At 34.3% G+C, this 27,384-nt stretch overlaps 1 protein-coding gene across 1 annotated transcript in view; it reads left to right on the top strand.

The window, feature by feature from the left end:
• The window catches only part of LOC128227200 (gem-associated protein 5-like), a 143,680-nt gene that overhangs the window by 40,013 nt on the left and 76,283 nt on the right, over positions 1 to 27,384 (top strand). The window contains exon 19 of the mRNA XM_052937500.1: positions 15,210 to 15,299. Coding sequence (XP_052793460.1) covers positions 15,210 to 15,299 — 90 coding nt within the window. The remainder of the gene's footprint in view (positions 1 to 15,209; positions 15,300 to 27,384) is intronic.

The following is a 27,384-nucleotide window of genomic DNA, read 5'->3' as shown; positions in this document are numbered from 1 at the left end:
GTAATATTTAATAAAAAAAAATTATAATCGTCAACCCCTGGATGATGGGTTCTAAAGTAAACCTGTGAGAAAAGATGCTACTGGTATGGTGCTTGAAACCACGACCATGTGAACACTTGCATGGAGATCTGTCAAACTGAGCTAACCGGGTAACTGATTTTTAGGCAGTTCCCAGCTTGGCTCTACAATTGACAGGTACATTATAAAGAAAATAAATCAAACACTTGAAGCACTAGTCCAAATAATAGTAACTTGACTGATCTTTTTACAAATTTTGAAATGGCATATCATTTACATACATTTTTTCTTGTACCAAAAGTGGGTAGCTATTCTGATTGGGATTCCGGTCAGATAATTATCTAAAATATGAGTTATGTACACAAAAAATAAAATGCGACGAATTATTATGAGTTTGATGAGTGTTTTCCTTCATTTCATACTGTCAAAACATAATGATATAAACTGTTATACATGAAGAGCACCTGCAAGGCTGCGGTACATAGATTTACAACAATCGGAGCCTTTTGGCCATGGTCAAGTTGTTAAAATTATATATACAAAAGGTGACTGGTCTATCTCGAAGTTAACCTGAGATGGTCCAGTTGCTATGCTAGGTAAAATGGTTGTGTTTAAATGCATTAAATGCTTGTTTTGTGAAAGAAATATTTGAACTTACATGGTTATAACTAAAATACGAATATAAACCTTTAATATCTATTTCAAACATATAATACTTATCTAACTACGATTTCAATATCTTTCAACCCCCCCCCCCCCCCCACCTGTTTTGCACAAACCCGATTAGACGTAAGGGATTGTAAGAATCCCATATAACACGTCTATTTTTTTAGACTATTGAAGCACATTATGTTCTTTTTTGATGGTTGAGACGTTTCAGGTTAAACAACAATTAAAAATGCAAAATAATTTTAGTGAATAATCAACTCTGAATTGAAAGTAACATGAAGATGTTGTAATGAAGGATTTGCCATATTTATATAATGTAAATATATGTATATTTTTATTTTTTTTGAATCGTAAAAAGAGTCCGTCAATGTACAAATATTTAGACTAAGAGCTGTGGATCAGCTAGATGTACCTTCTAGTCCAAATAATTGTACGTTGACAGATTTTTTTAATGATTTTTGACACAACAAATCCTTCACGTACAAATTGTTTTGTACCACAAGTGGGTAGATCAGGATTCCGGGGTTAAAGCATATTGCGTCTATAACATTTCATAAAAACAAGAAATATTACCAGATAATGTTATTTTATATAAATTCCGTAACCAAAAAGTAATATCCAGCAAATAATTATGAGTTTGATGGTTTTTAGCTCTACTGGCCAAAGGCCAGATGAGCTTATGCGATGGTAATGTGTACGTAGTATGTGCATCCATGGGTCCGTGGGGTCGTGCGGGCGTGTGGTCGTGCGTTTGTGCGTTCGTGCGTCTGTAAACAATTGGTTGTGAACACGATACAGTCTTCAGTTTTGATTGTATCTTGATGAAACTTGTACAGTATCTAGATATCCATTAGAGCTTGGTTCCTTTCGAAAACCAGTTTCAAGTCTAGAGTTAAGGAAGACAATTTGCAAGTCTAGGATTTTGAGAGACAATTTGCTTTTTGCTTCTGCAGTTGATTTTGTGAATTACTCTGCCTTGTTCTTGTTGAAAGCCCAAAGGCCATTTTTTAGCTTTAAGTTCTGTAGTTTGCGCATTCATCTTAACAAAATTGGTTGTGAATGTTTAAGTTATGCACCTGTTGTCATTACTGGCCACACCCAGGGTTCACAGGTTTGGTAAACAAAAATCTGGAAAGGTTTGAACATCTTTTTGTGTGTTTGTGCATCCATCTCAGCCCAATTGATTGTGAATGTTTGTTCAAATTGATCAATGTTGTCCTAGGATGCCCTTGACTTTGACCTTTTGACCAACTTTTTTTAACTTTTAAAACTACAGAATTTTTTTCTATGAGTACAGTTTTGAAAGCATTTTTTTTTGTCAGATGACTTTTACTTGGCACATATTAAAATAGTTCATGCAACTAATCTGCTTACAATACTTTCTGGGCTCAGATGTTGAACGTGCTACGTTTTCAGGTAACCCAAACACAAAACATAAACTATATTATGTCTGTTGCCTTTTACCCATACATACATGCTGTAGATTGATATGACCCTCTCTGTAAGCTTCGAGATAGTCAATTCCTGTTGGATACTGGCCTAGGTGTTCCCATTGTTCGGCCATGGCCGAGTTGTTACGATTGTATTATCTCAAAGCTTGTCGCAGGTGGCCGAGTTATTACGATTGGGTCAAGTTGTTCCGTTATACAATCGTAACAACTCGGCCATGGCCGAAATGTTCCGAGCGATTTAAAACTGTGCCCTAAAGCCTTGCAGGTGCCCTTCATGTATATATCGTTATGTTTTGACAGAATGAAAAGATGAAAAGCCGTCAAACTCATAATTATAAGTTGGATATTTATTTTTTGTGTACGGAACTAATATAAAATAACATTATCTGGTAATATTTCTTGTTTTTATGATATTTTATAGACGCTATATGCTTTAACCCGGAATCCTGATCGGAACAACTACCCACTTTTGATACGTAACAATTTATACCTGAAGGATTTGCCATATCAAAAATCTAAAAAAAATCCGTCAATGTAAAATTATTTGGACTAACTAATGTACATGTACCTTCGTGTCCGAAATCGATCTCTTCCTGGCAGCTCATTTCTGGATTGTCTCCATCTAAATTTAACATTTTTAGACGCATACATTGATGCCATTTTTTTTTTTTTTGATTGATGTTGAAGCAATAACACTAAATACAGGTCGGTTATTTTGTAGAGGAACGTGTTCGAAGTAACATTCAATTTCAATTCTGCATAATCGCCGCCATATTGTGTATGACTTTAAAAACTACACCCTATAGTACAGAATAACAATACGCATAACGTTGAAACACTGTGAAAGTTATAATCCAAATAACTTACTCAAACAAATACACTAGTTCGATTGCTGCTGAAAATAAATCATTTGAAACATAAAAGCTATTTAACAAAATATTACATGATATGAACTCTTTAACCGCGTATGATTTATTTCTTAATAGCTTTCATTCATAAAATATGTTCTTTGCCGGGGTTTGCCGGGTCAGTCTTGAATGCCGGGATATTTGTGACGTCACACGGGGTGCAAACATGTGGTGTAGCTTACTATTGGTTGTAGGGTAAAATGACTTCGTATGTAAATGCTTTACTTTCTTTATTTTTCATTAGGCCACTCCTTTTTTATTTTTTGGTTTACAAGATTTTTTGGGGAAAATGTCCACCGGGCGGTCGAAAAAAAAAAAAAAAAAAAAAAAAGGAAAAAAAATCACAAAACATACTCTTAAAGGGTAAAAATCAGAGAACAACATAAAAACATTGAAAATTTATATCATTTACATGACATTTTAAATTTTTAAACTGCTATTAATGCATGTTTTAATACACTCAAAGTTTCAAAGTTCTAATTAAACACACAGTTTAAATCTTACATACTGTGCATATAAAACATCAATGAAATTGACTATAAAACATGTTTACATGTATAAACTACACTTTTTATCAAAGATAATTGAATATCACTCAGCAAGACATTTGTTAAGCTTCAAGGGTATGCTAAAGCAAAAGTGAATGCAGAACACTAAACTGAACAATATTAAATTGAAAAAAAGAGAAGGCAATTTTACGCATTAAAATACAAAAAAATGCACTGTATTAAAACAATACATAATATTTTCTAAACATTGTTTCAGTTATTTCAATATTGGAAAATGCCAATAAAGTGAAATAATTACCAATTTAGTAAATAAGCAAGTAACATTTTATGAAGACATTCGAGCTTTAACATTGTGAAAGCAATTTCGAAAAACTAAAAACCAAACTAGACCTAGATTTGAGTTTTAATAACCTTTACCATGGTGGGTCCTAGTTGTGTGTAACCCGATCCATGCTAAGTTCGGATATTTTTGGACCGGGATATTTACCATGGGATGTTCACCAAATCCATTTCAAATTCAAATCTTGCAGCAAATTACCACATCAGTACATAAAAATCACATAACAAAATAATAAATCTAGCATGTGACTTAACATTATGTACCAATGATAGTAACAGAGAAATCCATAATTATGTATCGGATATTTTCATCTTCTCCCAACTCCGCCATTTTGTGTATACACGAGTTCACAGGGCATCTATACTTCATGCTTGTTTATTTTTCATTTTAAAGAGTATTCCTTGGTTACAACAACAAATCTCATTTATAGTGAAATATCAAGTTCATTACAAATTGAAATGGACTTATTCAAAATAGTTTTCCGTGTTGTTTTATCTAAATGTTTTGCACACAACTCCTGGCATTAGTATTAAAATGTCATTGAGACATGTGTTCAACTCTTTCATTGTTTTTACTCTACTTTTAACCCAAACATGAATAAACATGTAATCTAGAATAAACACAAGCTTTACATTGACTCAATAACAAGTATTTCCAAACCATTTTGTGATTTCAAATCCATAAACACCATCGACCGAACTTGTGAAACTAGGTCACCGGTGTCTACTTAGAAATTTTACTTTCGATTTCACCACTCACACTTAGTGCACTGTTATTTGATATTTAACCATAAAATGTTTTTCTCACACATAATTTACAGATATTTGTGTCTACTTATTCGATGGCAGCCGCTGACAATTTTATTTTTTATCTATAAACAACAATATTTTCATGACCTATATTGGCGGGGAATAACAACAATCACGTGACAGTTATTGTTTGTGTCGGCTGTTTATTGCTATTGTTATTTTAACAACTCCTGCATATTTTAATTAATTATTTCATACAAAGAATGACTGCTATCGTCAATTCCGCCATTGCCATCGGCGCTGCCATAACAGTTGACTGGCTCACATGCTATCACTATAAATTGGCAAATACTGCCACGGAACAACAAACCAGTCGAGATCTACTGCATTCGTACTCTTATCTGTGCGTTTTTCTTTCGTTTCGCACCAAAATCAATACGGTCGGGAAAATAATTTTGAAAAAATAGTGAAATTCATTTTTTATTTTTTTTGTACTTTTCGGAAAATTAGACCTGCCGGTTTTGTAAACCAATTTATATAAAAGTAGTGGCCTTACTTTGTTCAAGTAAACTCACCAAATTGCAAGTACAACTATACTAAGAGTAACACGCAATGTTTGTCATAAAAAAAGGCAATAACGGGTTAAATACACATAAGAAAGTACTTGACGCCCCGCATTCACGTAAGTAGTTCTGTTGCTACGCAGGTGGTATGTATTAATATATTCATGTTCAATATGTCGTGTCAGGCGACTAGTCGCGTTTCTGAAATACCGCTCTCTAAAGACTGTCGGCTTGCAGCCGACAGTCTAAAAACCAATTTTATGTCTTGGTTCTATTATTTTTTTATAAATTATTGTTACCAGAATTGAGCAATTTAATGAATTAACAGTAGCGCACGAGTTCCTCTTTAAAATTTGCTAGCAATCTATTCACTATTTTATTGTTATTTTCCCCAAATTTGACTGGGCATTCACCCAAGTTTAATGAATTTCAAATTTTTCAGGGGAGTTGTAATTTCCATGTTCATAAAAAAGAGCTTAAAAGCTTTGAAGCCTGAAGTATCATGTATTAGCCTAACTGCAAAATTGATTTTCTCAACTAAGATTTTAGCTCTTATATTTTTCTGACTGCCTAATAAAAGAGGCCTTGTTTAACAAGATCTGCCAATTAGACTTTTAAAAAGAATAAGAAAGTGATAAGTGGCTTTAAAATACTGTATTTTGTATTAGTACTTAATTAAATTAAAATTAAAATTAATTCCCTCTATATTTGTATTGGTCACAAGGGTCACATACAGTTAGATATCGGGTGGGTAAACATTATCGGGTTGCTTTCACTGCTCTTCAGATCATTTATGACAATTCCATGGAGCCTCTTTACCGTATATTGCTGTGTATAGGACGCTAGGATAAATAGGATGCAGAAAAAAATGTACTAGAAAAATTGGGTATAAAAACTAAGTACCATATGTAATTAAATGGACGTAGTGGTAAAAATTAGTAGCCACTTTGAATTTTATTGGATCATATATGGCAATTAAGGTTATTGTAAAACATGCAACATAAGAAAGAACAAGTAGCATACTAACAACCCTATCATCGCAACAGCTTGTACTATTGGTATGTGACTCTAGTTAAAGGCAGAGGCAGTTTTTTATGGTGGACACTTTACTAATACTGGTGAACTTAGTCACGGCAAAGCCAAATTTGGCTTGAAATGGGCTTCGAAGTCTAATACTATAGATTGGATGCAGGCATTTTTTAGGCTGACTATTTGAAGAATAAGGAGGCTATACTATTCGCCCCAGCATAGGTGTCCCTTTAAAATTTTAGGGCAAGTTGGCATTTTTACTTTAATTCCTATACCCTTCATTCAATTCACTTAATACTTCACACAGTTAGTCAGGACCATTACGCAATGAGGTTACATAACTCCATATTATGCTAAATGCAAAGTATGGCCCCTGATTGACTTAGGGACTAAGGTTAAAGTTTTAGGGCACATTGTGTCAGGTTAAAGATTAAAGGCAAATTGCCTATTTTACAAATAACTTCTATGAAATCTATGAAAATCTTTGCAACACACTAGAGACATTTTTCTCCAATGCTCATGAAACTTGATCAGAATATTTTTCTTGATGAATGCCATAATTAATTTGAAACTAATTCAATTGTGCTGTCAAAAACTAAGGTCACTAGGTCAAGTCTTTGGGGAAAAATAGGAACATACTAGAGGCAATATGACTGGTCCTTTATTTATTTAACTTGAAACAGAATGTTTTCCTTGATAAAATAAAAAAATTGTTTGAAACTTGGTCACATAAGGTCAGAAACGTGGTTAATAGGTCAAATCATTCTAAAACCATGTCCGAAACCAAATATTGGTATTGATTGGTTTGACTTACCGTAAATGACTCACTGGGTATAAGACGATCGAGGGTATAAGACGCAGACAAAAAAATCCGTGAAAAACATGAGAAAAAACCTTGCAATCCATGTTTTGGGTTAAAGGACGCATAGAAAAAAAGTCAAAATTGTCTGTCAATTTCGGCCACCAAGTTTGTTGACAGTTAGGAAAAAGATTTTTTCGTGAAAATGGCGATGGTTATCTTTAAAACCATACAATGATAATGCAAAATATGTTTCATTTTAATTTGTTCCATGTAAGGATAGGCACTGAAAAGTACTGAGTGTGACAATTTGTTTCTGGATGGCACTTAAAAGTACCTTTTAAGACAATTTGTAAGATGTCTTTCTGACAGTATATCGTAAACGATAACCTGCTGAGAATGAAAAGTTAAGTGATGCAAAAACCTTATATTGTAAGGGTTTGTTCTCAAAATATCAACACCTACAGAAAAAAAAGAACGTGGAAAAGTGCAAAAAAACAAGACCATTATTGCATCAGTTTGTAGTATTGGTATGTTAAACAGGTCTAAAGGCAGTGCGAGTTTTTCACACCTTATCGTACAACTGACAAAAAATATTTTGACAGTGCCCAACTTTGCTTTTTTATATGCATGTTTAATTGTTGTTATATTCAAAATAATATTTAATAATTTTAATCGTACAATATTATTTTTTTTAAATTATAAATGTCTTACGATATACTGTATCCCGATCTTTAACCTGTATATACTTGATCGATATGACGCGAGTAACATCCCTTTCTACATAAATCTAAACAAACTCTTGGCCTAAAATCGACCTCAGAAAAAAAAGTTCAAAAGCTTGTTACTGGTTATTAGACGCAGGCATTTTTTACATCGAAATCTGAGGGGAAAAAGTGTGTCTTATACCCAGTCATTTACGGTAATATTCAAAAGGTGGTGAGAATGTTCCCCTTGATCTTGGTAGACTTTAAAAGTGGGACACATAGGGGTAGAAACTAGGTCATTAGGTCAAATCTGAAAGAAAATTTGTGAACAAACAGAGGCAATATATCCACTTCAAACTTAATGCAACTTGCATTGATGAAATCTTGGCCTAGTTTGAATTTAGCTAGCTAAAAGTCTAGGTCACTAGGTTAAATCTTGGAAAAACCTTGGAACACTCTTGAGGGTATATTTTTGCAATATTTCTGGACCAATCTGGCCTTGGTGAAATATTTTATTAGTTTGAAACTGGATAACGTGGGGTCAAAATATAGGTTCCTATGTCAAAACTAGGTCTAACCTAAATGCTACACTATATACAATATTCTTTAATTTCATACAGTTGCAAATAAACTCATACCTCATATCCAATGTTCATAAGAGACCTGCGCTCTGCAGCTGTATTACTTGGTTTAGTTGGAATATTTCACCAAGACATCATTTCAATGCCATCTCCTATGTGTAATCTGGCAGGAAATATCAATTCAACAAATATCTTGCTATAATTGGTTTTAAAGAGAAACAGATTTCTTTATTGTTTTCTCGAATTACTGCAACATAATAGAGCTTAGTGAATAAGGTTTGTATTTACAATAACATATATTTCTATCATACCAAGTCCCTTGATATGTAAGTAATAACGGCTTCATCATAATGTTTAATGTACTTTTAAAAAAAAAAAAATTAGCAAATTTGCCCACATGTATATATTTGCCCCGTGGAGAGCAAATGCTTGGCATAATAAACACAGGTTGTATCAAAAGAGACATCATTGTCACTTCCAATCCTCTACACATTCTGTTTTTGGAATTACCTAGAAAAGACATAGCTTTATTTGAAATTTCTAACTTGTTTTTTCTCTATAGTGATTAAAAGAGGCAAGTATTGATTTAAAATATCATTTTACAATTTTAAGCGTAGGAAATAGAAAAGTTAGTAAATTTATATGATAACATGTGCACCTGTTCTTGCGTGTTTTCTTGTGGTCATGCAATATTAATGTGCTCCAGAACTGGCGCATATATTTCCATGTTAATTTAATTAGATAACCTATACTTATAAATGACTCTGCTCTAGTTATTCCAGCTGTTAATATTAAAATATTCTAAGTTAAATTCTTACAGACAGACATGAACCTCAATATTTGCATCATCTATTCATTACAAATTGTTTTAACACTCCCGCCCTATTTTGCATGTGCATGGGATCCAACGTCATTGTGTAACAGCACTCCGGATATACTTGATATTGTATATTTAAAATTTCCATCCTGGACTTCCTGGGAGCATGGCTCTGGTTTCTGAAAAGTTCCGGGGCATTTACTCCAGGTAACAATGGTACAAGGAAAGAAAACCCAAAATACAATAGGATGAGTGCAAGCATGCAGGTTATTTGCACCTGCTATGGGTGTTTTTCGGTGTGCAGATTTTTTTGCATTGATTTGAGGGAATTGAATAGTAAACATTGTAAACTTTTCACATTGAACAGTTTTGTATTTCGACCACACACAACGTTTCAACATGCAATAATCCACTCTTACAAATTAGCACTTGTACAGATAACGTGTTAAATATACTTGTGGAAGTAAAAAAATTCAAATCAGAAGCAAAGTCAGTCTTGAGTTTTGACAAACTGTCTAGAATGGGTGGTTTGGGGGGGGGGGGGGGGGGGGGAATTTGAGGACATGCTTGTTCAAGAACTTTTGAACTCAGATAAACATGAGACTGTCACCCTGGATAATTAGATATACATTGATTAGTTGTTATTGATTGACAAAGCCAGATCTTGTTGCTATGGTGTTTTGTTTTCTCTATAATAATGGGGACAAGATAATAAACTTATCATGTAAACATCATGTTTGTCTGTTATTGTTTTTCTAAGTACACTAGATTGCTGATATGCACTGATCACAGAGATAATCGCCTGGTGTTGTGAAAAGAAAATAGATAGAGCTTGTATTATTCTTTAAGTTTTATTGGTGTTGGGTGCCCAATTTTGATGATGGAAATATACAGTTTTCTAATTGTAATTCTGTATACAATCATCATCTTAGCCCACGATTAAGCACATATATTATGTGCACCAGGTCCTGTCACATTGACTTGATTACTTGTTGAGTTATGTCCCTTGATCAGGATAAGTGTTTGCATCCTAGTGTGATCATGTTGACATTCAAAAATTTGGTAAACATGTCTCAGACATATGTTTATGGTCAAATTAAATGCAGTTTAAAAGCTCTCATCCTTCATTAAAAGGTAAAGATAAATACCCTACATGAATTACTACTCAAAGGTTACACATCACCATTATATATTGAAACAATGAATCACTGAATCATATTCAAGGTGAGGTCTTGAAATGGAAGTGCTTGGTGAGCTATTACAAGTGTGATAAGTCTCATCACTCTTGCTAATTATTATTATTTGATAATGCTTTTTGATAAACTGCTAGAACAAGCAGGCATTGCATCAGAACACAGTGCACTAGTTTTCTTTGAGGTGAAATGCTATTTATATTTAATGTGTCGAATAAAAAGTACTTTTGTGGCAGCATTGGAGACAACAAAACCTTTCGCAGACAATAACTGAAGTATGTCTTATCATAAATCATGGTGAAGCTTTGTGACAGTGTTTGTGGGCATAATGTCTCAGTGAAGTTTGATCTGGTGTTTATCAGTAACTCTTGAGTTATGCCCCTTTTACACTAGAAAAAGTTGGTTTATGTCTTTTGCAGACAATTATTTAAGTATTTATTATCAAATCATTATGAAAATAGGTGACAGTATTTGTTGGCATAAGTTCAATTGTAGGGTAAAATATTTTCGTAATTCATGAGTTATGCCAATTTTAAATGAATAAAAAAAGTTTATGTCTTGTGCAGAATAACCCAAGTATTTTTATTATCCAGTTTAGATGAAACTTTATGTCACTTTTTCTTGTCTGGAGCATAACTTGAAAACTACTGTTTGGAATTTAATTAAACTTCATACAATGGTAAAGCACAATGAGAGGAAGTGCAGTGTACAAGACCTGTAACTGTATTTCAGCTAATCACAGAGTAATTGCCCTTTGTTACTTATTCTTGTCTGAAGCATAATAATAGAAAGAGCAGTGTACAAGAACCATATATCTATTTCAGCTCACCACCGAGTTATGGCCATTTGTTACTTCTTTTCCTTGTCCAGAAAAAGACTTGTCTGTCTTGAAAACTAAAGGATGGAACTGAAATAAATATCTTGTAATGGTAAAGCACAATGAGAGGAAGTGTACTAGAACTGTAACTCTATTTCAGCTTTCTATAGAGTTATTGCCCTTTAATACTTTTTCTTGTCAAGAGTGTAAATTCTAAATTACTCAATGTATTTTGATTAATCAACACACATTGGTTAAGCATGATAAGTGGAAATGCAGTGCAATAAACCTGGTGTTATTGCCTTTGTTCAGAGAAATAGTTTATCATTCCTTTGTCCAGGCGGCATTCAGATGTATTTGTCAATCCTGTGACAGCTCTAGTTTGGAATTAAAATTAAGATCTGTACCGCTTTAGGGCTCTTAAATTCTCTGTAATAGGGAATTCAATTGCCAATGTACTCCTGTTTCGTCTAGATCGGTGTTGACTTCACCAAGTCTTGCAGACAATTGTTTTGGTAAGATGCCTATCCAGAACATTTCAGAACCCATGGGATTTAAAAGCTAAAAAAGAAACTCTTTATATCCCAAATTTCTTTTTTGCAGTTGTCACATTTTGTTTTAAATAAAAAGTTAATTAACAAGGTAAAGTAAGAAATACTGATGCCAGTCATTTTATATACTCCCTAATGTTTTACTCTCTGAAGGTGATCATTTTTTTATCCCCAGAAGATTTCGGAAGGGGGATATTGTTTTGGTGTTGTCCGTCCGTCATTCCGTCCGTCCTTCCGTCTGTCCGTCCGGTACCATATCTTGGTAGGCATTGATCAGAAAATGTTCAAACTTGGTGAGAATGTTCCCCTGGGTTAAATCTCGACCACTTGTGAAAGTGGGTCACATGGGTCAAAAACTAGGTCACTAGGTCAAATCTTAGAAAAATCTTTGGAACATACTAGAGGCATTATACATGGTCAAATATTCATGAAACTTAATCAAAATGTTTTCCTTGATGAACTTTTGGCTTTAAATAAAAACCCGGTCACATGATCGAAAATTAGGTCACTAGTTCAAATCTTAGAAGATCTTGTCTGGAACCATATCATGGTAATGATTGGTCAAGTTATGTTCAAAATTGGTCATGATGTACCCCTTGATGAAATATGGACCACTTAAAAAAGTGTGTCACATGGGGTCAAAAACTAGGTCACTAGGTCAAATCGTAGAAAAATCTTTGGAACATACTAGAGGCATTATACATGGTCAAATATTCTTGAAACTTAATCAGAATGTTTTTCTTGATGAACTCTTGGTCATAAATAAAAGTGTGTCACATATAATCGAAAATTAGGTCACTAGGTCAAATCTTAGAATTTTTTTGTCTGGAATCTTATCGTGGTAATGATTGGTCAAGCTATGTTCAAAATTGGTCATGATGTACCCCTTGATGAAATATGGACCACTTAAAAAAGTGTGTCACATGGGGTCAAAAACTAGGTCACTAGGTCAAATCTTAGAAAAATCTTTGGAACATACTAGAGGCATTATACATGGTCAAATATTCTTGAAACTTAATCAGAATGTTTTTCTTGATGAACTCTTGGTCATAAATAAAACTGTGTCACATATAATCGAAAATTAGGTCACTAGGTCAAATCTTAGAAAAATCTTGTCTGGAATCATATCGTGGTAATGATTGGTCAAGCTATGTTCAAAATTGGTCATGATGTACCCCTTGATAAAATATGGACCACTTAAAAAAGTGGGTCAGATGGGGTCAAAAACTAGGTCACTACATCAAATCTTTGGAACATACTAGAAGCATTATACATTGTCAAATATTTTCCTTGATGAAACCTTGGACATATTTAAAACTGTGTCACATATGATCGAAAATTAGGTCACAAGGTCAAATCTTAGAATTTGTTTTGTCCGGAATTGAAATGATTGGTTGGATTATGTTCAAACTTGGTCTTGATGAACCCCTTGATAAAATATGGACCACTTGTAAAGTGGGGCACATGGGGTCAAAAACTAGGTCACTAGGTCAAATCTTAGGGGGAAAAAAAGAAACACATTAGAGGCATTATTGGTCTAATATTCATGAAACTTGATCAGAATGTTTACCTTTTCCCAAACCAAACATTGGTATTGAATAGTCAGTTATGTTCAAATTTGGTCAGAATGTTTGCCTCAATGAAATCTTTGAAGACTTTTAAAATTGGTCACATGGGGTCAAAAACTAGGTCACTAGGTCATATCTTACAGAAATCTTGGGAACACTCTAGAGGCAATACATAGATCTGCTCTAATTTCCATGAAACTTAATCAGAATGTTTGCCTTGATGAAATCTTGGAATAGTTTGAAACTAGTAGGTCATGTGGGGTCAAAAATGAGGTCACTGTGTCAAATCTTAAAAAAACACTTTTGGACACTATATTTTTTGCAGTATATCTGGACCAATCTTCATGAAACTTGATCAGAATGTTTGCCTTGATAAAATCTTAGATAAGTTTGGAACTGGGTAACATGGACTCATAAACTAGGTTTCTTGGTCAATTCTAAATGCTACATTTTATACATCCGAGGTTGTTTTCGATAAAATGGCCGAGGAGTTCCGAATGACTGGTTAACCCGTGGTTTGGTTCAAGTTAGCCAAACTGTTTATTGGTTAGACCATATGAATACAATAATTTTTGTTGACCAATCAAATTGCTTTTCTGTGCAAACTACCTCAGGATAACTTCACCAGTTTTAAACAATTGGCTGCAGATGTCTACCTGGTTTTATTGACATTGCATCTAACCTCTTATGCACAAGTCAATTGTAATCACGCCCCCCCCCCCCTCCCACCAGGTCTGGGCAGATACCGAGGATAGCTGGGAAAATGGGCCATGTTTTTACCTTCCAGGTGGCCACGCAGTGCCGGATGTATGCCGTGGTTTTGTTTTCGCGCTAAAAATAGCAGGAAATGGGCCTTACCCAGGGTCCCTGGAGTGCGAGGGCATTGGAGTTTGGTTGAAAGTCAAAGCCATGCTATTCTCCGGACCTGGGGGGGGGGGGGGGGTTACAATTGATTGGTGCATTATTAGTTGCAGATATTCCACAACCTAAAAACTTGATTATTTGTATGACTTTCATGCATATAGGACACTCCTCTAAAGATTCCTTTTCATTTTTAGACTGTCACAATGTTCTGGCACTATTCTCATGTTATGTGGTGCCAGATTACCTTCATTGTCAAGATATTTACACACTCTTTATTGGCTATTAAAAAAGGCTTGGCTAAATAGAAACAGGAGAAATTACCCTGAATGATTCTATGGACTACAGAGAATAAAATGAAGGCATAATGATATAACCATTAGATATGAAAGCTTGAAAGGTGGGAGCGACGAGCTGATTTTAATTTTTTCCAATTCCTTCCACAGGCAAAAAATAAATGGAATTCAAAAAATCCTATGAATGGCCCAAAACTGTAACCAATGATAAGTGCCTGTCATTACCTAACATCTATAATTATCTAAAATTATCTATTCCTCTCAGTTTCTCACCAAGGTTTATATAAGATACTTCAGCTTGGTTTTAAACTTACATTAATGTTGCAATCTTATGAAGGTATTGAAATAAAGTGGTCTTTTAATTCACCCTATTTTAAAGGCCATAACACCATACCTGCCATTTTTTATCCCCGGTGCATAATTTGTTTTAAAATGTCATGTCAAAAAGTAGATCGGACAGTACCTGATTTCGATTTGTGGTAAACCCCTGATGCGAGCTGATAAAACTTCTCATATTTCATTAAGTGATTGCTTCTACATTTCAAGAATGTCTAGCAATGACTTCTAAAACACCAGCAAGAAAAAATGACATAAATGTTAATAATAGTGAGTACAAGTGTTGCTCTGTCATCCAAGAGGTCTCTGGTTTGATCTTCTTCTCAACACCGGTCTTATAAAACAGAATACATGTACAGGGGGTACAAATGTGATCCTCACACTGGAGTGAAATTGATTGGTATTTGACGTAAAATTGTTGATACCCCTGTATCTGTTAATTTCCAGATGGGCAGGAAGCTGTTGGAGATGTGGATGTGACCCATCTAGGGCTCTTCTTGGACAGGCGGGCTGTGTATGCTGCTCTGGAGGTAGAAGGTTAGTTCATATGTACTTGGACTGTTGGGGTTGGTATAAGGTTGTTCAATGAACTGTAGTTATAACTGAACTAGTGCTTTTCCAGACCAATGCTTGTTTGTCTATGCAGCTCTGGAGTTGGGGGTAAAGTCATCTGTACTAGCAATGTATGGAAAAACATGTACAAGGCTTTGATGATGATGCTGCCCTGGAATTTGAGCATTTGTTCTTTTTGCGTAGAGTGTTTGACATAAGGTTAATATAATTATGAACATCAGTTTGCCTTGGACTCCATGATAAACTAAAGTGATGTTTATGTTGGTGTATATATATAAGTGATTCCCTTCTAAGGACTGTAGGGATTGGTGCTTGGTTGGGTAGAAGGTTTTTGACTGCATAAATCCCAGAGATTTCTCTGCTCTTAATATGGAGGGTAAGTTAATATGTACTTGGATTGTATTGGTGATTGGAAGGTTAAACTTTCAAGTTAATTCCATTACTAACCAGGTGGGCTGTTTATAATGCTCAGTAGGTAGAGGTATGTTTATCTTGGCATGGACTGTTGGGGTAGGTATTGGCTGTTGAATGAACCCTGATTGCAGCCCACATGAGATTCTTTCTTGGACTGGGGAGAAATCGTCCATACTCTAAGAGTTGGAAGATGAATTGGCCCATTCTTCGACTGTTATTGGGCTGTTTTATGAACCATGGTTATTACACATCTGTACAACTTGATAGGCAGAATGTGTAGCCTTTAGTCTGATTACACATGAAAAAAATGAGAAATAACCAATTAAAATTCAAAATGTGAGATTGGGCCTATTATTCTGGTTTGTGAAACTAATGATCTCTGATTTATTTTGTTCTAGCATTAAAACATGATATATATATATATATATATAATTAGTGAAAGGGTGTTTAACTTTTGAGGATGTTGACATCCCTGTTATTGATCTTATCAACAATTGCCTGCCGATATATATACTCTATTGGGTTTGATAGTTGTCTGTATTATAGGTGTTTGAGGTCAACTAACTGACAAATAGATTGCTATTGTTTGTATATATATTGATGTTTATATTTCTTACTCGAAATAACAAAATCAGAGTGTGTTAATTTTCCTAAACATATTTATGGCAGCATACCCTAGATTTGAACTCTATGCATGATTAAAGACTCAGTGGTGGTCATTGTGTTATTAGCTTAGGTGTAAGCTGTAATAATTACTTGACTAATCCTGACCATATATTAGCCTTCCCTATTGACTGTGAGATGAAATGGTTCTGCAAGCCAAGATGATTAATTACATTGCAGCTTGGCAAAACTGTGCAGGCATGAGGGCAAAACTTGGAGAGCGTTGACACTTTACTGGCTAGGCGACATTCAGTAACTGACCAGAAATAATTGGAAAATTATGTGAACTCTGTGAATTATTTATAAAATCTATGTAAAAAATAATCTACACGTTTCTCACCTCTGCCAGCTGTTTTTACCTTGATTTTTTTTCTAAAATTTATTCAATATCTGTTTCATAGGAAGCATTTTGTTGTCCGAGCTTCTGGAAGACAACTTGTTATTTTTTTTCATCAAACTGATCAAGTTTCATTTTAAAAATAAAATAATACTGAACATTTCTGCTTAATCCACCTCGAATGTGCTACCTGCACATACAATATTTGGCCACTTCTGTTGCCTGTACATACTGTATTTGTCAACTTCTGTTGCCTGCACATACTGTATTTGTCAACTTCTGTTGCCTGCACATACTGTATTTGTCAACTTCTGTTGCCTGTACATACTGTATTTGTCAACTTCTGTTGCCTGCACATACTGTATTTGTCTACTTCTGTTGCCTGCACATACTGTATTTGTCCTCATCTGCTGCCTGCACATACCATATTTGTCCACTTCTGCTGCCTGCACATACCGTATTTGTCCACTTCTCCTGCCTGCACATACTGTGTTTGATCCACTTCTGTTGCCTGCACATACTGTAATTGTCCACTTCTGCTGCCTGCACATACCGTATTTGTCCACTTCTGTTGCCTACACATACCGTATTTGTCCACTTCTGTTGCCTGCACATACTGTTTTTGTCCACTTCTGCTGCCAGCATATACCGTTTTTGTCCACTTCTGTTGCCTGCACATACCGTATTTGTCCACTTCTGCTGCCTGCACATATCGTATTTGTCCACTTCTGCTGCCTGCACATACCGTATTTGTCCACTTCTCCTGCCTGCACATACTGTATTTGATCCATTTCTGCTGCCTGCACATACCGTATTTGTCCACTTCTGTTGCCTGCACATACTGTATTTGATCCACTTCTGTTGCCTGCTCATACCGTATTTGTCCACTTCTGTTGCCTGCACATACTGTATTTGTCCACTTCTGCTGCCAGCGCATACCGTTTTTGTCCACTTCTGCTGCCTGCGCATACCCTATTTGTCCACTTCTGTTGGCAGCACATACCGTATTACTCCACTTCTGCTGCCAGCACATACCGTTTTTGTCCACTTCTGCTGCCTGCACATACCGTATTTGTCCACTTCTACTGCCTGCACATACCGTATTTGTCCACTCTTGCTGCCTGCACATATCGTAATTGTCCACTTCTACTGCCAGCACATACCGTATTTGTCCACTTCTACTGCCAGCACATACCGTATTTGTCCACTTCTGCTGCCTGCACATACCGTATTTGTCCACTTCTCCTGCCTGCACATACTGTGTTTGATCCACTTCTGTTGCCTGCACATACCATATTTGTCTACTTTTGCTGCCTGCACACACTGTATTTGTCCACTTCTGCTGCCTGCACATACCGTATTTGTCCACTTCTGTTGCCTGCACATACCATATATGTCTACTTCTGTTGCCTACACACACCATATTTGTCCACTTCTGCTGCCTACACACAACATATTTGACATTTGAGTAAAATGAATGTTTATACTCTTTATTCAGTCAAGGAGCCATCTTTGGATCACAATAAATTACAAATTTATGTAAATATTGTTAAAGGCTTCCTTGGGCTATTTAGTTATAAATAACATCATATTAGAAAATACTTAAATGAGAAATTAATGATACTCTATTTTTATGCCCCCAAAGGTGGGCATATTAAAATCGCACCGTCTGTCCGTCCTTCCGTCCGTCCGTGTGTCCGGCTCAATAACTCGTGTCCGGGCTGTACCAAGACAATGTGTCGCGTGCAAGAACCGTGTCCCTACCTCTTAGGTCAAGGTCACACTTAGGTGTTTATTCACAATGGAATGCTGCATATAAGGACATAGAGTATAGGTTGTTGTGTCCGGGCTGTAACTTTCCCTTGTATGGACAGATTTTAAAATATCTTGCCACATGTGTTCGGCATACCAAGACGACGTGTCACGTGCAAGAACCGTGTCCCTATTTCTTAGGTCAAGGTCACACTTAGTGTTTATTCACAATGGAATGCTGCATATAACGACATAGAGTATAGGTTGTTGTGTCCGGGCTGTAACATTCTCTTGTATGGACAGATTATAAAATAACTTGGCACATGTGTTTGAATTACCAAGACGATGTGTCGGGTGCAAGACCCGTGTCCCTACCTTTAAGGTCAAGGTCACACTTAGTGTTTATTCACAATGGAATGCTGCATATAAGGACATAGAGTATAGGTTGTTGTGTCCGGGCGGTAACTTTCCCTTGTATGGACAGAATTTAAAATAACTTGCCACATGTGTTCGACATACCAAGACAACGTGTCACGTGCAAGAACCGTGTCCCTACCTCTAAGGTCAAGGTCACCCTTAGGTGTTTATTCACAATGGAGTGCTGCATGTAAGGATACAGAGTATTGGTTGTTATGTCCGGGCTGTAACTTTTTCTTGTATGGACAGATTTTAAAATTACTTGCCACAGGTGTTTGACATACCAAGACGACGTGTCAAGTGCAAGACCCATGTCCCTACCTCTAAGGTGAAAGATACACTTTGTGTTTATTCACAATGGAATGCTGAATATAAGGACATAAGAATGTAGGTTGTCAAGTATGGGTGGTATTTTTTATGTTCAGAGGCAATTTAAAATAACTTGCCATATGTATTTGTTTGATCTTTAACTTTTCATGTACTGACCTTGTTCATAGGTCAATGTCACATTCGGGGGCATTTGTCACATACTGTGACAGCTCTTGTTCATTATTACATAAGACATTTGTGCTGATTTTTTAGGCAATATTGGAAAAAATTCTGCATAAAATGATGGTGAAACTCTCCAGAGATTTGTAAACTACCGTAGTCTCGCGCAGCACAAAATTGGTCGCCTATATTCTGAAAAACATGAGCTGGGATTTGATAAGATTTCTATGTATGGACGTGTCTTTGATGATTATCTGAATTTGCATGAATCTTGTTGTTGTTTTTTCTCTCTCAGAAATTGTAATAGGAAAATAACCAACTAGTTCAATGATTATTTCCCCTCCTTTTTTCCCCGCTGGCAAACTGGACTTGGAATTATGATCATTTTGATATATTTATGTTGAATTCATTAGAAAGAAAACTGTAAAATAAAATTATATTAGATTAAGCATGTCCATTTTAAATACATATTTTATATTAAGTAACAAGAAAACTTTGAAAGTAATAACTTCTTTCTTTAATTTCTTGTAAAATTAAGCTAAGTTGCGCTCACTTAATAAGAAAAAAAAGAAAGAATTACATGCCAGCTTTATTTTGATAGGTGTGCATGAGTAATATGACCTTAAGTAAAGGTGGTGGATTGTTAAAGCCTTTCAGGACAAGGATATTTACTTCATGAGCTATTATATTCAAAAGCTATTATTATTAGCTGCTGTATTGTTTTCCTATTAGTTTTACTGGACTGAATCTATTTACAAGAGATTTAAATTTATCGTGACCTCGACTTGGACTTCTGTTTTGGTTTTTAGCAACTGCAGTTAATTGTTAGCTGCCTGCTTTGAGCGTTACATAGTAGTTACCTGTAATTCAGACACAAGAGCAGGTTTTGGAGGGAAATCTGTACCACATTTTGTTAAATGGGTTAATTTGGCCTTGGACTATTATGTAATGGGAGTTCATGGAGACATCTAGTTCTTTACTATTTATGCATCACTGAAGTGTACCGTAAGCAACAACAGTGTTATCATCACTGTGAAAACTGTATAATTTATGAACCTCGACAAGTGGAGGTTAGTAGGGGGAAAATGTGTTCATTGCTTCCTCTATTAAATAACGTTTTGCACTTGTAATACGATTGCATGACCACAGATATTGGGCAGCGAGCAAGGCACTGGAATACAACTAAAGGACTGTATGTGAGAGACAGAGCTCATGGTAAAAAAAAAATATTATTGGTTTGTTTTTTTCTTCAAATAAAGTCTTGACTTGGGATTCAGGAACTACATGAAGAGGGATAGAACAATCTTACAGATGAATTCACTGTAATGTAAATACAACTGGACTTAACCTAAATGGTAATTATTATTATTATTATTATTATTATTATTATTGTTATTATTATTATTATTATATTATTATAATTATTATTATTATTATTATTATTATTATTATTATTATTATTATTATTATTATTATTGTATATTTTGTTAAAAAATAGAAGTGCATTTGTTTGTGTACATAGTACAACCTTGTGCATTGAAAAATATTTGAAAGAAATAGAGAACTACCCAGTAATTAATTTTTATCGGCAAACTTCCCATACATTTAAGACACTTTTAATTTTGATGTTGTTGTTATCTATGATTTACGGGAATGTCATACTCACAAATGTATAACTTATAATTGTCATTAAGTGTCATCATTTGTTTCTTAAACAGCTTCAATAGGAAAATTATGGAAAAAAGTGTCTTGCTGTGTCTTGCTGTTTTAAAATAATTTAGATTGAAATATGTTACAGTCATTGGGGGATTGAATAATTGTCTAATCATAACAAGAAAGTCTTGCGATTCTTTGTGCTAATTATAAATATTGTAAAGAAATATTATAAACAAGTTCAATGGAAATTACAAATTAAAATAATCATAATTTTCTAATTTTGAATAAAAAGACATGCAAATTTATAACAAAATTGAAGCTTAAAACATGTAAAAAATTGTTTGATTTCTAAAAGGAAGTAGTATGACGTGTTTTAACCTTATCAAGTTATATTTTTATACCAAATCATTAAATAAATAATTAAACCTATATAAGGCCATTTTTTGATGTTGAAACTTTTGGTGAAATATTTATATACTTTTCAAGAGTTTTCAAGAGAAAGTAAATTGGGGCACTGCCTGTCCAAGAAATTATCATTTTACAATGTAAACCATGATATTTATAATCGTGTTGTGGATTTGAGGAAACAAAAGCAAGATATATATGCTCTCAAATAATACCAAAAAGGTTCACTGCAATGTTTGATTGGGAAAAACAAAACATAAAAAAAATCTTCATGCTATTTATTCTAAAAAAATGCCTGTAAATAATGCAAAAGAAGTGTTTGTTTTAATCATTATTTATTTCATTATAGCCCATTGCAAGTTCATATATGATGTGCATGTTTGCATGTGTTCTCTTCAGATGTCAAGGTAATCAAAAAGTTACCTTACGTAAATGGTGTTGTCGCTTATGCCTCTGCAAATGAGGTTGCTGGGTGTATTTAGAAAACTGGTGACAAAAACATCAGCCAAATTTCCATAAAGACCTTATTTTATTACTAGTAAGCGAGTTATAAATTAAGTGGTTCAGACATGGGAGCTGGCTAGTAAAGACACTTTCGTGTAAACACTAAGTAAGTTTTAATTCATTTTTGCTATACTAATTTAAAAACAATCCATTCAGAAGCTTGTCTTTGCCTGTCTTACACAGCCAGGTTTATACTGTTTATCATCAATAATATTAATTGGCAATTTAGACGTGACTTAATAGTTAATTTCTCATTACAGGCTATATTATACGCTACAATTTTGATGGAATCCAATATAATTTGTATGAAAATTTTGAAAAAAGAATCAATGTGATCTGTTGTTACATAAGATTACTTTTACACCAAAAAAACCCAACTAAATGAAAACTTTGCAAAAGGTGTGTTGTGCAAAGTGCAGGGATTTAACTGGGGCTCTTTGGTCTGTAGGCGAGGACTTATTGCCACATCACCACAGTGACTGGTCACTCAAGAAGGGTTTATAAAACATGACTGAGAAAGAGAGTTTGCTATTTGGGAGATCTCGTAAGGTGTTTTCATTGAAATATCCAAATTAGTAGAACATACTTTTTTCCTTTTCGTCAACTTGTTTTGCTATAAGTGGACTTGTTTCAGAAAAGTCAGAGGGTCATAAAGAAGTGTTCAACAAGCTCATATAGCAACCAGTAATTTTTTCTGTAAACAGATACATTTAGAGTAGATGCCTTTGATTGATTCAAAAACCTTTACTGCATTTAACATGAGGAATGAGACTAAATACATTATGAGAAATAAGTTAAATATGCTAAAGACGCAATAGTATGACCTGTGTTGACGCATTATCTCCTGATATTTTCCTTCAAACAGGCTTGAGGCCTTTCTTAATTATGACTCTTTGTATTTGCATGTCAGAAAAAGGTGATTATGATAATATCAATGCAAGTTATACTCTGAGTATTTAAATAAAATAGTAATATGGATATGATCATGGTTTTAATCATAACTTCTTTTTCCATTACATTTATCATTAAAGCTTAAAAAAAAACTCAATTATTATGTGTAAATTATTAAGCCATTGTTTGTATGTTATAACGGAATGTTACTATTCATCAAAGCTTTTATTTGTTAGTTACGACCTTTTTTACATGTTGTTACCAATAGTTACGAGTAAGCCCATAAACAAATCGTTAACTAATAGTAACAAATCATAAAAAATAATTGTTGTAAGTCATTGACAGATTCTTGCAAGCAGTTTATGGATAGATATGCGTTGTTGGGTGTGGTTTACAATTTATATGGATTGTGACAAATTATTTACGGAAAAATTAATTGTTGGACAATGATAAAAAGATTTTTAGCATGTCAAAAAAATTGCCTCTTCTTTCTACCAATCCAGACCTTTTAGAGTGTCAGCAAGTTGTTGCAAGTTATTTACAGATGACAGCCAATTATTTACATACATGTGCTTGTGATTGACTACAAGTTGGCTTTCTGTAAGGACTCGGCTGGGAAGGAGGTATCATTCTATGAGTTGGAAATGATTTTGAGGAGTGTTGAGGCATATACTAGTAGCTTCTGTCCATGTGTACTGTTAGTTGTCAAGATGGTCATTACTTGGACATTTATAGATTGATAAGCTATAAAATATGTCTGCTAACCGTTTTCTTGATTGATGTATTTTCTGAATTAATCACTTAAAAGAATGTTGTTTACAAGTAGCATTATAATTTAATAATGAGGGTCAACATTGTTTGATTAAATATTTCAGAATGCATTTAAAAAAAAATTAAAAAAAGATTTATAGTACTCACACAATGCTCTCATTTTTTTTTCTTTTTATTTAAAGCAAGTTTTCTTAATTTAATAAATTGCTTTTCTTTTTCTTGACTGAACATGAGCACATTTGAAGATAATAAAACACCCAAAAAGTGGCATATCATAAATTCATATGACTACTTGAGCATACTTTAAAGCAGGGATTTCTTTAAACCTGAAATTTGTTCTAGATTGACCTTATTTTACAAGGTTGAAGATTATATAACAAAGAGCTCCCTTTATGTTCTGATGCGTGTGACCTTGGCTTTAAGCTGGGGCTGACTTATCCAGTCCTGAGCAGTGTCAAATTGCCACTATTCATGTGTGATGTGTTAGGCTAATTGTTGTGGTTTAGATGCATTTCGATTAAAGTTTGTGGTTGTATAAGGTATTGACATCAGTCTGATTAACATGATAACCTAGCTATTTTGAATGCAACAGATAGTTTTGACAACATTTTTTTTTCTTGAAAGATTATCAGATTTTTATGTTCTTGTAGATGTGATAAATATTTTGATTTATAAATATGAACACCAAAAATGTGATAACAGTCTGTGAACAAGCTGGGACACTTTATTTTGAATTACATCCCTTTGCTGGGGGACTTTATATGGAGTTATATCCCTTTGCTGGGGGACTTTATATGGAGTTATATCCCTTTGCTGGGAGACTTTATATTGAATTACATCCCTTTGCTGGGAAACTTTACATTGAATTATATCCCTTTGCTGGGAGACTTTATATTGAATTATATTCCTTTACTGGAAGACCATATTATATGACCTCCCTTCGCTGGAAACTTTATAGTGAATTATATCCCTTTGCTGGGATACTTTATATTGAATTCTATTCCTTTACTGGAAGACTATATTATATGACCTCACTTTGCTGGAAACTTTATATTGAATTATATCCCTTTGCTGGGATACTTTATATTGAATTATATCCCTTTGCTGGGATACTTTATATTTAATTATATCCCTTTGCTGGGAGGCTTTATATTGACTTAAATTTCTGGGATATTTTATATTTAATTACATTCCTTCGCTGAGAGACTTTATATTAAATTGTATCCCTTTGCTGGGAGGCTTTATATTGCTAGGATACTTTATATTAAATTATATCCCTTTGCTGGAAGACTTTATATTGCTGGGATATTTTATATTGAATTACATTCCTTTGCTGAGAGACTTCATATTAAATTGTATCCCTTTGCTGGGAGGCTTTATATTGCTGGGATACTTTATATTGAATTACATCCCTTCGCTGGAAGACATTGTATTGAATTATATTCCATTGCTGGGAGACTTTAAATTGAATAACATTCCTTTGCTTGGAGACTTTATATGGAATTACATTCCTTTGCAGAAAAATTATATTGAATTGTATCTTTTTTCTGGGAGATTTTATATTGAATTACATCCCTTTGTTAGGAGACTTTGTATTGAATTATGTCCCTTTGCTGAGAGACTTTTTTATAATGAGAGAGTGATGGTCCTTTGATATTTCTGTATTATGAATAGCGCAGGCTTATGATTGTCCATGCTTTTTTTCTCAGCAAACAGTAGAATCATGAAAGGTTCCTTGAAACTTCATCACTAACAAGATAATGATGTGCATTTTATTGGTGGATTGGTAAGCATGTTAACACCATCTTATGCTTGTCTGGTTTTGGAAGAAAAACAGTTGTGTCATAGCCTTCATTGTTGGCAGTGGCGGCATTTTTGTCCAAAGATTTAACCTTTGATTTAACTCAAAAACTTTAAGGTATTAAAATGACGGTTGCCAGAGACAAGATCAAATAAATAACAAAGCCCATAACTCTTGTTTTGATGAAACAGAAAAAAAACAGTCTAGTTTTGGCGTTTTGTCTGTGGCACTCTTGTTGTCTCTTGTACCTCGCAAATGGACTGCTGTTAGTTCAATGAAATTTCATTCTATCTGCATTTCTGTCCAATCATTCTTGTCATTGTCTTTTTTTGGACTTGACTAACAGAATATAATAAACCAGGGGAAGTAAGGTACACGAGAGTCTTTAACTTCACTGAACATGATTGTTTGCAGATTTTGTCCATCCTTAATAATAAAGATAAATTTGTCTGAATAGCGCAGGGGTTAGTGAGCTGACCCCTTCTCACCAAGGCCTCCTGGGTTTGATTCCCTGAGCCTGGGCGTATGTGAGTTACGGTCGGTGGTCACCAAGCCAGACAAGTGTATTTTATCTGTGCACTGGTTTCAGCACAAGACCACAAAATCGTGCCAGAACAACCTTGACTAAGCCTAATATACCTTTCTTATCAATTGTTGTAAAAATAGCTAAAGTTTAAATAAGAGATAAGCCTTTTTGTTTTTACTTATAGACTATGGGGGAAAAATGGTTTTGCTCCTCCCACCCACGGGGCAAATTTGTAGACCATGGTGAAAGTGTATCATCTTATTAGGTTCCATTGATCTGTATGTTCATGGAATTTCATAAATTTCATTTCACACTCTTCATTTGATAGGATTGTACATAACAACAGACATTATGTAGATCAAGTGAAAGTTCATACCTTTCTAATCCTATTGAAAATGTACAAGTAGCATTCAGATATAATGTAATGACCATACAATGCAAATAGCCAGCAAAGGTCATTGTCCTTACAAATACATTTTCGGGACATGTTGTTAATATTATAAGAATGTTATTAAGGTAGACACAGCTTATGTAAATTTATCAATTATTTTGAGTGGCCTCTATAAACTTATTTATGAATTAATCAATTATGTATATTTGATTTTAAAAAAGTAGAAATGCATGCTGATTTAATTAATACTCTCCATTTAGATCTGAACAAAATAAATAATCCCCCAACATCGATCCCCAAAAGGATTGGAATATGTTTATTAAATATATGAAGGCAAAGCCCTGAGACCCCCACAAAATTCAACATTTTAACATGTTTTATTTGTTTGAAGCGACATTTGACGTGGACTGACAAGAACATAACATTGTTAGATAGATTGTATAATAAACTCAATGGTTATATCATTTAAAAACATCCCGAAATGTGTACAATACATTTTATGGAATGAAATCCATTAATAACGTAATGATCATAAATAGATTTGTTCATGTGTCAAAAATTGTAATTTGGCGCTTAGAATAAAGTAAAAATATTATATTATTAAAAAAATAAACATTTTCACCCATCATTGTCGGCTGTCGGCGGTGAAAAACCATGCGGTAAAGAAACCCGTACGCAAATCACACCACCTACCAATCCATTGGAAATAGACAGGGGGAATCAATTTTCTTCTATTTCACTGTGTTCAAATGCAGAAAATTATATTCTTAGCTAAAAGAAAGTCATTGGGTGCCAGTGCACTGAGTCTTGCTTTATATTATGGCGGCTTCAACAGAGATATGTTAAAATTTTAAACCTTTGGCGGTAACTGTTGACCCTTTTAACTGACTTGTATGTTTGTTTTTAAGGTCATGGACAAAGTCATAGATGGTATGCCAAAAACATGGATTATATAAGATAGAAACAAGGCTAGCATTGTTCTCTCACATGAAATTTGTGAAGGATTTCCTTGTGTGTTGACCTGTATCATTG

Source organism: Mya arenaria, chromosome 3 (assembly GCF_026914265.1).
Source record: "Mya arenaria isolate MELC-2E11 chromosome 3, ASM2691426v1".
Classification (NCBI taxonomy): Eukaryota; Metazoa; Mollusca; class Bivalvia; order Myida; family Myidae; genus Mya; species Mya arenaria.
The sequence above is the reverse complement of the archived record's forward strand: the minus strand, read 5'-3'. Positions and strand labels throughout refer to the sequence as shown.